At 37.4% G+C, this 15,025-nt stretch overlaps 1 protein-coding gene across 2 annotated transcripts in view; it reads right to left on the bottom strand.

Annotated features, from left to right (window-relative positions):
- The window catches only part of SPICE1 (spindle and centriole associated protein 1), a 74,861-nt gene that overhangs the window by 38,200 nt on the left and 21,636 nt on the right, over positions 1-15,025 (bottom strand). For both annotated transcript variants that reach the window (XM_030801890.1, XM_030801891.1), the window contains exons 4-7: positions 14,743-14,886; positions 9,659-9,752; positions 8,809-8,915; positions 4,549-4,667 (exon numbers count right to left, since the gene is read on the bottom strand). In XM_030801890.1, the coding sequence (XP_030657750.1) occupies positions 4,549-4,667; positions 8,809-8,915; positions 9,659-9,752; positions 14,743-14,886 (464 nt within the window). The remainder of the gene's footprint in view (positions 1-4,548; positions 4,668-8,808; positions 8,916-9,658; positions 9,753-14,742; positions 14,887-15,025) is intronic.

Genomic DNA, 15,025 nt, shown 5'->3' with positions numbered 1-15,025 from the left:
TTGTTATTGGTCTATTCAGGGATTCGACTTCTTCCTGGTTTAGACTTGGGAGGGTGTATGTGTCCAGGAATTTATCCATTTCTTCTAGATTTTCTAGTTTATTTGCATAGGGGTGTTTATAGTATTCTCTGATGGTAGTTTGTATTTCTGTGGGATCAGTGGTGATATCCCCTTTATCATTTTGTATTGTGTCTCTTTGATTCTTCTCTCTTTTCTTCTTTATTAGTCTGGCTACTGGTCTATTTTGTTGATCTTTTCAAAAAACCAGCTCCTGGATTCATTGATTTTTTGAAGGGTTTTTCGTGTCTCTATCTCCTTCAGTTCTGCTCTGATCTTAGTTATTTCTTGTCTTCTGCTAACTTTTGAATTTGTTTGCTCTTGCTTCTCTAGTTCTTTTAATTGTGATGTTAGGGTGTCGATTTTAGATCTTTCCTGCTTTCTCTTGTGGGCATTTAGTGCTATAAATTTCCCTCTACATACTGCTTTAAATGTGTCCCAGAGATTCTGGTATGTTGTGTCTTTGTTCTCACTGGTTTCAAAGAACATCTTTATTTCTGCCTTCGTTTAGTTATGTACCCAGTAGTCATTCAGGAGCAGGTTGTTCAGTTTCCATGTAGTTGTGCGGTTTTGAGTGAGTTTCTTAATTCTGATTTCTAATTTGATTGCACTGTGGTCCAAGACTGTTTATTATGATTTCCATTCTTTTGCATTTTCTGAGGAGTGTTTTACTTCCAATTATGTGGTCAATTTTAGAATAAGTGTGATAAAATACTGAGAAGAATGTATATTCTGTTGATTTGGGGTGGAGAGTTCTGTAGATGTCTATTAAGTCTGCTTGGTCCAGAGCTCAGTTCAAGTCCTGAATATCCTTGTTAATTTCCTGTCTCATTGATCTGTCTAATATTGACCGTAAGGTGTTAAAGTCTCCCCTACCCAAGGGAAGCCAGGAGCGACTAAGCCTGAGGAACTTTGCACTCTGGCCCAGATACTGTGCTTTTCCCACGGTCTTCGCAACCCGCAGACCAAGAGATTCCCTCCAGTGCCTACCCCAGCAGGGTCCCGGGTTTCAAGCACAAAACTAGGGGGCCATTTGGGCAGACACCGAACTAGCTACAGGGTTTTTTTTTTCCATACCCCAGTGGCGCCTAGAACGCCAGCGAGACAGAACTGTTCACTCCCCTGGAAAGGGGGCTAAAGCCAGGGAGCCAAGTGGTCTGGCTCAGCGGGTCCCACCCCGATGGAGCCCAGCAAACTAAGATCCACTGGCTTGAAATTCTCACTGCCAGCACAGCAGCAATCTGAGACCGACCTGGGATGCTCAAGCTTGCTGGGGGAAGGGGCATAGGCCATTGCTGAGGATTGAGTAGGTGGTTTTAAACTCACAGTGTAAACAAAGCCACCAGGAAGTTCAAACCGGGTGGAGCCCACTGAAGCTCAGCAAAGGCTGCTGCAGCCAGACTGCCAGATTTCTCCTCAATGGGCAGGACATTTCTGAAAAAAAGGCAGCAGCCCCAGTCAGGGACTTATAAATAAAACCCCCATCTCCCTGGGACAGAGCACCTGGGAGAAGGGGCGGCTGTGGGCACAGCTTTGTCAGACTTAAACATCTATGCCTCACAGCTCTGAAGAAAGCCGCGGACCTTTTAACAAATGGAAAAATATACTATGTTCTTGGATAGCAAAATTCAATGTCATAAAGATGCTAGTTCTCTCTAGTTAATTTAATAATAAAACATGGAATACTATGCAGCCATAAAAAGGAATTAAATAATGTCCTTTGCAGGGACATGGATGGAGCTGGATGCCATTATCCTCAGCAAACTAACGCAGGAACAGAAAACCAAACACCACATGTCCCGCTTTTAAGTGGGAGCTGAACAATGTAGTCTCTAATAAAAATACAAAATAAGCCAGGCCTGGTGGCGCATGCCTGTAATCCAGTTACTTGGGAGGCTGAGGCAGGAGAATCACTTGAACCTGGGATGCGGATGTTGCAGTGAGCCAAGATAGCGACACTGCACTCCAGCCTGGGGAACAGAATGAGACTCCATCTCGAAAAATGAAAAATAAAATAAAATACTGAAAGTAACCTAAATGACCATATATATATGAGAATGGTCAAATAAACTACGGTACATTCACACAATTTAGTACTATGCAACTGTTTCATTTTATTATGAAAATGAAGAAAAAATATCTCTGTAAACTTATAAACAGCTATGGGGAGATTTCCAGGATACATTATTAAGTGGTAAAAGCAAATATAGATGGATATGTTAATTATCCTAATCTGATCACTATACATTATATGTATCAAAACACCTATGTACCCCATGAATATGCACATTTATTGTCAATTAAAATAAAGTAAAATAAAAGCAAATATGTTATCTTTTATATAAGAAGAGAAAATAAGGAGTATGTTATCTTTTATATAAGAAAGAAGAGAAAATAAGGATATATATATATATATCGCTTACATTTATAAAAAGAAACACAGAAAGAATAAATTTTAAAACTAAGGAAACTGATTACCTACAAGGGTAAGTGTAGACGGGAACTAGTTAGAAGGGATAGGGGATGGTGACACTACCCTGAAAACAGCTTTTTGTATAATTTTGTCAAAAAGAGAGGTAAAAACCTAAAATTGAATACAAATAGAAGCAAATGAACCTAATTATATTTCAACTGAATACAATAACCTTTTAGAAATCTGCAAACAATCTTGAACTCTACTTAGCAGGTTTATTTTTGCAGTAGTATGGGTGCAGCAATTCCAAAACTACTTTCTATGTATTACAGGATTGAATATGAATAAATTTACTTGTGTAATGTTTGGAGACATGCTGCTCAGTGGTAAAGAAGAGTGATACAAATATGGAATATGGATACAAATATGGAATAAGAGGACCAAGAGGACCTACCAATAGTGTTAAATTGGACTTGGAGGTATCACTATAAATTCATGATTTGTAGCTAAATAGAAAACTAGATACTAATATAGATATGTTCATATACATATGACTATAGGTATATATATATGTGTGCATATATACATATCTGTTGGTCTAAAAACAATGACTGCTAAGTGCAATAAACGCATCTAATACTTAGAGCTTGGTTTCTAAACACCCTTCTTTAATAAAATGAGCTAAGGATTCTTGAAGAAATAGTTGATTCCAGGGAAGAGAAAGTATAATAAGAGCTATGTTGTGCCAGAAATTAAACGTTAAAGAAGATACATTAAAAGGACACAGGAATTACTTGAAGAAGCTCCCAAATATGTGACAAATAAACATCAAAATAAATAAAAGATAAAACAGTGTAATCCATTGAAGGAATGTGGCAGACATCACTGTAACCAAACGATGAAAGTTAGCAGCACCAATAATTAAACCAAGGTGTCACTGCCTCTTGATATGACACACTGAGGACTTAGCATCACTTTAGGGGTATTCCTGCCCAAAATGCATAAGTAAGCTGAGCCTAATAATGAAGAAATTATAAGACAAAGTCAAATTAGAGAGAATTCTGTAAAATAACTGCCCTGTACTTCTTCAAAACTATACAAATGTCATAAAAGGCAAAGAAACACTAAGATTAGATTTTAGAAGATTCCAGGTTTTTTTTAAATGAAAAGACATGAAAACTAAATATACTAAGTGATTACGATTAGTTCTTCAATCATCCAAAAAACAAAATAAACATTATTGTGACAACTGGAGAAATCTAAGTAAGGTCTATGGATTAGATAATAGTGTTAAATCAATGTAATTTCCTGATTGTGATCATTGTATTGTGATTTCATCTGAATGAATGGTCTTTTTCTTGGGAACCACACACTGAAGTATTTAGGGATAAAGGAACATGAAGCATGCAACTTACTTCCAAATAGTTCTTTTAAAATGTATGTTAGTCAACTGCAAAAATATGGAACCAACCTAAGTGTCCAACGACCAATGAGTGGATAAAGAAAATGTGGTATAGACACACCATGGAATACTACTCAGCCACACACACACAAAAATAATAATAATAATAATGTATTTTGCAACAACTTGGATGGAGCTGGAGACCATTATTCTAAATGAAGTAACTGAGGAATGGAAAACCAAATACTACATGTTCTTACTTGTTAAGGAGCTAAGCTATGGGTATGCAAAGGCATACAGAGTGATATAACAGACTTTGGAGACTCAGAAGGGGGAGGGCGGGAGGTAGGTGCGGGATAAAAAACTACATATTGGGTACAATGTATATTACTCAGGTGACAGGTGCACATGTGCATGCATGCATGTGTGTGCATACTCAGAAAAGGAGATAAAATGATAAAAGAAATGTGGAAAATGTTAATAATTGATGAACCTGAGTAAAGAGTATATAAGAGCTTTTTATATTATCCCTGCAAATTATTTTGAAATACCAAAATAAACAAATTTTTAAATAAAAATAAACTCCCATTTAATAAAAAATGATGCAATAGGCAAACATTGAAATGGCCATGGAAAAAAGCTAAGAGTTGTAAATATTTATGCCATATACACATACCTGTCTGTATTCGTGTTAGACTGAGAGTTTAGAGAGTTATCCAACTCATTCTCATTCTCACTTTCTCCTGACTGGCTATTAACAGTTCCTTCTTCTTCACCATCTACATCGTTAAGAGCCTGTCTCAACACAGCAATAAAAATAGCACAAGTTGATTATATATATACTCATACTTTTTTTTTTGTCATAACAGAAGAGAGGTCCCTCCTCCTAAGCCCTCCACATGTTGTAGAACACAAATCCTCTCACATCCTTCCACTCCTATCAATTATCCTATCTCTCTACCACATTTTCAATATCTATCTCTGTAGTGGCTTCAGTTCACCAACATTCAAATGTGAGCAAGCCTCTCTAATCTTAACCTGACCCTACACTTACCTTAAGCTATATATACTTTCTTCTACCACCAAACTTCTTGAAAGAGTTGTTCCACCCTCCTCGCTCACCACCTATGCCCTGCAACTTTGCTTCTGCCCTATTGCTCTACTCAAACTGCTCTCTACAAGGTCAACCTCAACACACTTATTCCTAACTCAAATGGGTATTTCTGTCTTTGCCTTCCCTTACTTTTCTGACCACTCATTTCTTTCCTTTAAAATCCACTTGGCCAGGTGTGGTGGTTCATGCCTAAAACTCTAGCACTTTGGGAGGCCAAGGCAGGTGGATCACTTGAGCCCAGGTGTTGAAGACCAGCCTGAACAACATGGCGAAACCATGTCTCTACAAAAAAATTTAAAAATTAGTCAGGTGAGGTAGTCCACGCCTGTAGTCTCAGCTACTTAGGAGGCTGAGGAGGGAGAATAACCTGAGCCCAGGAAGGTCGAGGCTGCAGTGAGTTGTGATCATGCCACTGCATTCCAGCCCGGGCAACAGAGCGAGACCCTGTCTCAAAAAAAAAAAAAAAAAAAAAAAAAAAAATCTACCTGATACACTTCTTTTAGAAACTCCCATAATACTGTATTTTCTTAGATTTTCTCCTACTCTTCTGGCCATTCCTTCCCAATCTCCTTTACTGATCTTATTTTTCTACCCTTTCCTTATATCTGATGATGTGACTGAAGTCACATCACATCTACTAAGTAAGCACTCAATAAATTTTAGCTATTATTATCCAGTCTTATCTTGTTTGGTACAAACATTACTCACAGAAAGTGCAATACACTTAAGTAAGAGTAAATCTAGCAACCACAACTAGCATTTGGTGATATTTAAACTTTTAAAATATTTACCACAAGGCCTATATCAACCTTTTCTCCCCTCATCTGATCCACTTTCTGAATGTTTTTATCTAATTCCAAAGCTGTAATTACAAATGAAATGCTATTAATTTCCAAACCTCTATCTTCACACTCAGATCTGTCCTAAGCCCTAGACATTCATATTCAACTGCCTATAAGATATCCCTATTGTGGCCAGGCACAGTGGCTCATTTTTGTAATCCTAGCATTTTAAGAGGCCAAGGCAGGAGGATCATGTGAGCCCAGGAGTTTGAGACCAGCTTGGGCAACGTGGCAAAACCATGTCTCTACCAAAAACACAAAAATTAGGCAGGCTTGGTGGCGTGCACCTGTGATTTCAGCTACTTAACAGGCTGAGGCAGGAGGATTGCTTGAGCCCAGGAGGTAGAGACTGCAGTGAGTCATGATTGTGCCACTGCATTCCAGACTGGGTGACACAGCAAGACCCCATCTCAACAAAGAAAAAAAAAAATCCCTACTCAATAGGTCCAAGCTGAACAGCTTTCTAACCCCTCCTACCATTCTTCCAGAAACTTTGTTTCTGCCAATATTACCTAAGACCATGAACAGTGTCACCATCTACTCAAATGCTCGAGCCAGCAAATGAGGAGTTATCCTTCTTTCTCACTTGCCTTGTCCTATCGGCCACCCAGTCCTGCCAACTCTACCTCATTTTAACCACTCTCAAGTCTATCCCTATTCTCCTCTATTTTCTTCCCTATTGGCACGGCTTTGGGCCAGGCCCTCACCACTTCTAAGATGCCCACCTAAGTCTTCTAACCAGACCCTCTCTCCAGTCTTGTCCTTCCCCAATCCATCTTCCACACTATACTGGATCTCATCATGACTCCACTCTTTAAAATCCTTCAGTGACTCTACTTTTACTTTCCAGTCCTTAGTCCTTCAGGACCTAGATCCTGCTTATCTCTCTAACCTCAACTCCTGCTACTTCCCTAATCCAATGACAGAGACATGCCTTAATCATCTATGTATCTTAGCATCTAGTGCATGATCTGAAATATTACATGATGAATAAGTGAGTAGGTTTAGTCTCACTAATTCCTATATGGATGAAGAAACTAGGACCCAGGGAACTTAAGTAACGCAGTTACAATTTCATTTTTTCTTGGTGACTCAAGATTATCTATAGCAGGCTGGGCACGGTGGCTTACGCCTGTAATCCCAGCACTTTGGGAGGCTGAGGTGGGCGGATCACGAGGTCAGGAGATCGAGACCATCCTGGCTAACATGGTGAAACCCCGTCTCTACTAAAAAATACAAAAAAAAAAAACTAGCCGGGCATGGTGGCAGGCACCTATAGTCCCAGCTACTCGGGAGGCTGAGGCAGGAGAATGGCGTGAACCCAGGAGGCGGAGCTTGCAGTGAGCCAAGATTGTGCCACTGCACTCCAGCCTGGGCAACAGAGCGAGACTCAGTCTCAAAAAAAAAAAAAAAAAAAAAAAGATTATCTATAGCAACACCAATTTCCTTTCTGATGTATAGTGGTCCTCTGCTTATCTATTCAGGTGTCCTCCCTCTCCTCCCTCACCACCATTTTTCTCTGCTACCTCTGCTTTGAGGGGCTCACATCACTGTTTTTCATCTGCTATCAGCTGTAAATTGAGAAAGAACTTAAACCAGGTAGGTAAATTAGTTGTATCAGTAACATTAATTTGAAATTCTACTGCTGTATTAATGGTAGTAGGCTCAGGTGTGCAAATGGACTTTTCAACAGAATAAAATCTGACTGCTTTATTCCATGTTGCTGGGATACATCGTGTACTTGTTTCCAGGCTCCAATTAACTGGAAAAAGTGCTTAAAGTATGACTGAAATAAATAGGGCACACTTCACTACATGATTTATTTAAATAAAAGTAAAATCTCCAGTTGAACATACTACAGCAATAAGATATTCTAGGGTGATTAAATTTCCAGCTATCTGAAAGCTAACTTCTCATTAAGTGCCAAAACATAAATGGTTTCTGCCTGGAAATATGGCAAAAGATTTTTGGCTATTTAAAATACGTGTAACATTTTACTTAATTGCCTTTGGAAGTATGAAACAATATAATTAATAAATCTTTTATGATTCTGGACCTTGCAACTCCTAGGAATATCCCTCTAATTGATGATTCTCTTTTTCCATAGAAATTATAACTTAGAAAATTTCATTAAACAGGTACTGAGTCCTAGTCATGCATAAGTTGTTTTATTTTAGTATTAAATTATTCATGGGCTTTAAAAAAAGTTTACTATCTCAAAATTCTAAACATTTTCATTAATTAAGAATTCCCGTTAGGTTAGAACACAGCTAATTAATGTTTTACTACTGTAATATAATTCTCCCATATAACTAGTTGATACATTGCAAGTTTCTTGGGAAGCTATTTTTTAAATATCCTAATACATTAAAAGAGACTAACATTTACGAAGTACTATGTTCCTGGTATTATACCAGGAACTTTACATAACTTATCTCACCTGATCCATGCAACAACGATATCAGGTACCTTCTAGTCCCATTTAACAAAAAACAAAGAAGCAAAACACATTCTGAGCCCACCCAGATATTTTAAGAAATCAGCTCAAGAACAAACAGCTAGTAAGTAGATCCACCTGACTCCAAGTGGAAAGACTCCCTGCCGTTTCCATAATTATTGATGGTGGCAATCTTGTGGAGCCACATGGCCTAGATTTGAATCCCATCTCTGATGCAAACTATGTGATCTTGGCCAAGTGACTTAATTTTTCTCAGCTTCAACTTCTTCATCTGCCAAATGGGGATAAAGCAGTATATACACCTACTAGGTAAGCACTCAATAAATTTTAGCTATTATTTTCCAGTCTTACTTGGTACAAACATTACTCACAGAAAGTGCAATACACTTAAGTAAGAGCAAAGCTAGCAACCACAACTAGTACTTGTTGATATTTAAACTTTTAATATATTTACCACAAGGCCTATATCAACTTAAACTTCCTTTCAGCATGAGTGTTATAGCTGTGAGTAGAACACATTACCTGAGGTTCTATGACAGACTCATTAAAGATAGATTGGGTGATAGGGTCTTGATTTACCACAATGGGACCCTGAGAGGAATCAGGAGCCACTGTTATATTTGGAAACCCTGCAAAAGGAAAAGAAGATGTGATGATTTGTTTCATTTAATTAACTTGACTTCACAAGCTCTATACTGCCATTGGTTTGCATCATCTAATGAAAATCTTAAACAGCAGCTCACATTAATGTAGTGCTTACTATATGCCAGGCACTGTTCTAAACATACTTACATATATTAACTCATTTTACTTTCATAAAACCCTGTAAGTACTATTACTATTTTACAGATCAGTAAACCGAAACTCACAGACATTAAGTAACTAGCCCAGAGTTAACACTAATAAATTGCCAAGCCGGAATTCAAACCTTACATGAAAAACTAATGATGTTTCTAGAAGATTAAGATAAACAATGAACTACACACACATTAAAATAAATAATGCGTGTATCTGACAAAAGGCAAAGTTCCTTTTAGAGAGAGACTGAAGTTGCTTTAGGTTTCAAATTAAGCTTTACTCAAGTCACATTTTAAAATTACAAAATCCTTTACTTTACACCATATTTTAGTAGATTAAAACAATTTACTTTTCCTTAGCTGAATTATTTGTAATTGTAATACAGGTAGTTAATATTCTTAGTGGAAAGGAAACAGATTATAATGACTCTAACCCTAACAACCCTTGTAAATCCATCCTACAATACTTGCAATGTAAATAATATGATGCCTAAGAAAGGACTTTAAATTCTTCCATATAGTCATTTGTGGGCTACAGTTAATAAAAAAGAGAAGCTTTTGTTTGAATTGAATACCTGTGCGCCTACGAGGAAACAGCTCTTTTGCTGCAGCTATTAGATGATCAGATTTCTCCAACATATCTTGCATCTGGTATTGATCAGAAAGAATCTAGACACGTGTTAATGACAAATATTATTATTCAGATAAACATATATTTACTTTTCAAATCGCAAAGGAAAAGACCATAAAAACGCCTGGAGCATGAAAATAACCATAGGCTACCTTCCTAAAATCCTTCAGTAGCAATATCCTTAAGTACCAGTAGATGGGGCTAAGACAATAATTAGTGGCTTTCAAATACCTGACTGCAATCCAAAGTAAGAAATACAATTGTGACCCACGACATTTATATATGCACAAATATATATATTTATATACATATACATATATATTTGTGTGTATATATACAAGATAAAAGTTTTAATTAACCTTGCTCCATGAGAACCACTGATATTTTCTTGTTAATTTATATTCTATTTTTTAAAAATGTTGGCAGCAACTCACTTCACAATTCATTAACAAATTATAATCCATAGTTTGAAAAACACAGATTAAAGATATGAATCTTTGAGCCATAAACTTAGAGGTGTTTCAACCACTAGAGTGAATTCAGAATCCACTAATGTAATCCACTAATTTGTCAAGTCATGACCTACAACTTTAAAAACATGACATAAGATATGAGTTTTAGGATTAAACAAAAAATGTGAGGCTCCTGTGTTTAAAAACAAATCAGTTTTTTACCCTGGAGAGGTAGGAACACAAAAAGTAACATTACAGTAGTGCCTCTGATTATGCACTTTCAACTTAGGAACTTTCATAATTATAAGGCCACAGGCTAGAGTAAAAGCCAGATAATTCTCTCGGCACCACCACCAGATGGCATTCTCAAGTAAAAAAGTACCTGGAAACTGCTCAGTTTCCAACACTGACTCAAACTGATAAAATATCTGGTAACAAATACTCTTATCAGAATTTCTCTATACCACAGAATCAAATACATACATAATGTGACCTCAGTTATTGTTTTAGGACACAGAAAGAAAAATAGCAAGAGTCACTTTCTTAATTTTTCCCCTTCTTCCCCCGCTATAGCCAAGCAGGTTGGCTGACTCAGTGAGAAGAAAGCCCTGAATCTATTCCTTCTACAAAGAGTAAGCTTTGGAATGGTATCAGGTCAAGAGCACATTAGACCCAGAAGACTGACAGTCCAGTCCCAGTCAACAACCCTTCCCCAGCCCTACAGGGGTGGTAGATGGATATGGAAACACTGAAAACCTATATACCACTCTAGAGATGTTTGAGAATTTTGCTATAACTTAAATTATATTATCCCACAAACCAAATTTCTATTCCTGCTTAGCCGTCTTACAAGTACAAGCAATTACAAGCTTAGGAAAGAATGTGAATGAATGAGTATAATCTTTCACTATACCAGAAAAATTACACAAAGCTTATTTCCTAATAATAATTTTAAGAGTTTACTATTTTTTTAAAAGCATTTACCTATCAAAATAAAGAGATGGAATTGACACATGAAGATTATAAATAATCTTATAACCATATTGAGACCTGATATTGATTATAATGAGGTCTCATGTAAAAACCATTATCTGCCACCTTCTTTTAGTCCAAGCTTGTCCAACCTGTGGCTCAGGACGGCTTTGAATGTGGCCTAACACAAATTTGTAAACTTTCTTAAAACATTATGACATTTTTTTTTACAACTTTTTTTTTTTTTTTTTAGCTCATCAGCTATCATTAATGGTAGTTTATTTTATGTGTGGCCCAAGACAGTTCTTCTTCTTCCAATGTGCCCCAGGGAAGCCAAAAGATTGGACACCCCTGTTTAGTCCCTGCCCTTGGGAAAAATGGTTTGAGTGGTCAAAGATCAGTGTATTGGCTTTTACTTCTTCTTTCTAGATTTATAACTCCTCTCATAAAGCCCATCCATTTGACAGGTAAACTGATCTCTACAAGCCTAACTCTATCTATTACTCCTCAAATGAGTTTGCAGAGCACAAACTTAAACCTGTAAGTGGTGGTACACATGTTGGATTTTCAAAGGATCCCAGTCTCTGCAAAAAAAAAGACATTATCAGAAACTCGTCATCTTAGCCCTTTTGTACCATGGTAACAGACATCAGGTAGAATTGGGAAATTACAAAGAGACTTTAGAAGTTACTACATTTTGGGGATTTATAAGATCTTTTTGAAAGCCTCCCTCTCCATGAGTGAGAGGGAACCCTAATTTGCTTGATTCCCATGGCATGGGTACATCTTACAGCAAATGAAATCTAGGATTATGCTGGCCAAAGAGCTTTCTCTTAATTTATGTTAATCTAGGAGTCCAGCTTCAGGTGGATGGATCCTGTTAACTTTAATACACAATGATGAAGCTTATGTGAGTATGTCTAAGGAGGCTTCTTCCTTTGGTCCACTGCATCCCTTAAACAGACACATTGCAAATTTACCAACATTGAAATAAAAGATGCACATATCCATTGACTAAGCAATTCTACTTTTAAGAATTTATCCTAAAAATATACTTATATGTGTACCCAAAAACATTTTCAAGGATATTTATTACATTACTGATAGTAGCAAGGTAGAAAACAATCTGTGGGTAACTGACAGTACTACTTAAGTATCCAGCAATGTTCTTTTGGTTTCTCCTTTAACAGCAGAACTCCTGCATTTTAGCCAATTACATAGCTAGATTTCCCAACCATCTTTGTAGGTGGGAATGGCCATGTGATGACCTTCTGGCCAACAGGATATATGCCAGAACTTCTGGGTGACATGTAATAGGAGTAGCATGCACTGTTCTTCCTGTTTCCTGCTGGCTGGCATATAGCTGAAGGAAGCTGCTATGGCCATTTTGTATTCAGAGACAGAAGCTGTGTAATAAAGGACTGCAGAGTTCCCTACCAGCTACCACTTTCCTCTCAACTGTTTCATAAACAGAAACAAATTTGTTTGTTTAAAGCAAAACATATAGGAGGGTTTTTTTATTTCCAGAAGCTTAAACTATACTCTAATACACAACCTAAGTGTTCACCAATAAAGCACAGGATAAATAAATTGTGGTACATCTATATGCTACTGGCCATTAAAAATAAAAGGTAGATGTCTAAGCACTGACAGGAAATTATCCCAAGATGTGCTGGTAGAGAGAAAATACCTGAATCCTGATAAGAGCAGAGGTGCTCAACCCCTGCAGCACATTAAAATTACAAAGGAACTGCCTAAAAAACACCTACATGGGGCCACATCCTAGGTCAACTAAATCTGAATCTCTGGGTGTAGAGTCCAGATATAGTTTTATATATATATATATATAGAGAGAGAGAGAGAGAGAGATTTTTTCTTTTTTTCTTTTTTTTTTTTTTTTTGAGAGAGTCTCACTCTGTTGCCCAGGCTGGAGTGCAGTGGCACGATCTCAGCTCACTGCAACCCGGCTTCAAGCAATTCTCCTGCCTCAGCCTCCTGAGTACCTGGGACTACGGGCACCTGCCACTGTACCCCGCTAATCTTTAGGGTTTTTTGTTGTTTTGCTGTTGTTGTTTTTGAGACAGGCTGGAGTGCCATGACCCAATCTCGGCTCACTGCAACCTCCGCCTCCCGGGTTCAAGCAATTCTCCCACCTCAGCCCCCCAAGGAGCTGGGATTACAGGCACCTGCCATCATGCCCAGCTAATTTTTGTATTTTTGTAGAGATGGGGTTCCACCATGTTGGCCAGGCTCGTCTTGAACTCCTGACCTCAGGTGATCCACCCACCTTGGCCTCCCAAAATGCTGGGATTACGGGCATGAGCTGCCACACCCAGCTGTTACATATTTTTTTAATGGAGCTTCTTGACCCTGACTGATTCTAATGTGCAGTGAGAGTTGAGAACCACTACACTAGTGCCTGAGGCAGCAGATCTACAAAAAGAAGGCAAAGAAACGTCACTCATCGTCTCTCACCACCCTTCTTTAAACACCTGCTCCTACTACCACATCTATAACTTGTCTGAGAAATTCAGGACATGAGCACGAACCACTAGAGAAAGGAAAAAAAGCCCAGAGTCTGATGCAATCCAAGCAGGCTGCCTTTTTTCGTGGTGAGATCTGTGTTTTTAGGCCTTTCACTGAGAATTACCACATAACATTTAAATGTATGTGACTTGTCCAAGATCACCAAAAGATAATTATCTGTAAAAAAGCATTCTCTCAATCAAGCCACTGTTCTTTTCTCAAGCTCATGTAAACATTTATTTGGGAGATATTATTCTTTCTGATGATGTCTAAGACTGAGACTTTATTTCAATAAGAAGCCTAACAAATTCCTCAAAAGAAAATGTATGATTCAAAGCTGCCGTGAAAGGTCAGACAGCTAAGTGCTGTACATAAGCTTCAATCTGAACAACGAGCAACACTACAGACAAAGCACATTCCTTTACAATGACCTCAGCTCAAATTTAAAAAGGTTATTTGCTGTAGTTTCCTCTTATTTCCCATATTGTTTATCCCTACAGATCTGATTACTTATCCAAACACCCCACGTCTGACAAAAGGTTAAGCCAAAGACAAGTTGCTTATTACTCAGTTGGACAAGCATACAGCATTATAATTTTTTTCAAAGTAATCTAACAGCACTGCTGTTAAACTGAGAAAAATAATTATAGCAGCTTATATATAAAAAGGAATAAGAAAAGATTGTGCTAATCACTTTACTGAGAAAAAGAATTATAGCAGCTTATATACAAAAAGAGGAATAAGCAAAGACTGTGCTATTCACTTTATAAGTATTATATCACTGAAATCTCATAGCAATACAAGCAAATAATAATTTTAAATATGAGAAAATTCAGGCTGAAAAGTTAAATAATTTACTTAGGGTCACATAGCTGGTAAGTTGTAGAACAGGAATTCAAACCACCAAACCAGACTCCAATCACCACTCTGTCACTTTTTTTGAAGTCCACATGTAGATTATTGAATAAGAACGCAGTGATCACTAGAGTCTCTCCAACATGAATCAAATTGAAGGAAAAAGAACGAACCCTATTTATCTCCTTTTTCTCTTTCTAACTCTAATGCAGTTTAGCATTACCTCCTTCATGATAGACAACCTTCTTTTCTCAAGATTTAAAGTTTCTGGTTTCTGCTTCCTCCATTTTCTCTTCAAAGCTTTTTCTTGGAGTTCCCAATGTACTAATGCTCTATTCTTTGATTTGTGTATTTCATGACGGCGTACCTATATAGAAGAGAAAAGTACATAAAGGAATGTTTCAGACACAAAGAAGTTGCCTATTCAGATGGTGAGATCACCTACTCTAGTTCATCACTTTTTAAACTTTTTCTGGTCCAATATCTGAATGTTTATATATATTAAT

The sequence above is a fragment of the Nomascus leucogenys genome, chromosome 21 (assembly GCF_006542625.1).
Source record: "Nomascus leucogenys isolate Asia chromosome 21, Asia_NLE_v1, whole genome shotgun sequence".
Lineage (NCBI taxonomy): Eukaryota > Metazoa > Chordata > Mammalia > Primates > Hylobatidae > Nomascus > Nomascus leucogenys.
This window is presented reverse-complemented; position numbering and strand designations above follow the sequence as displayed.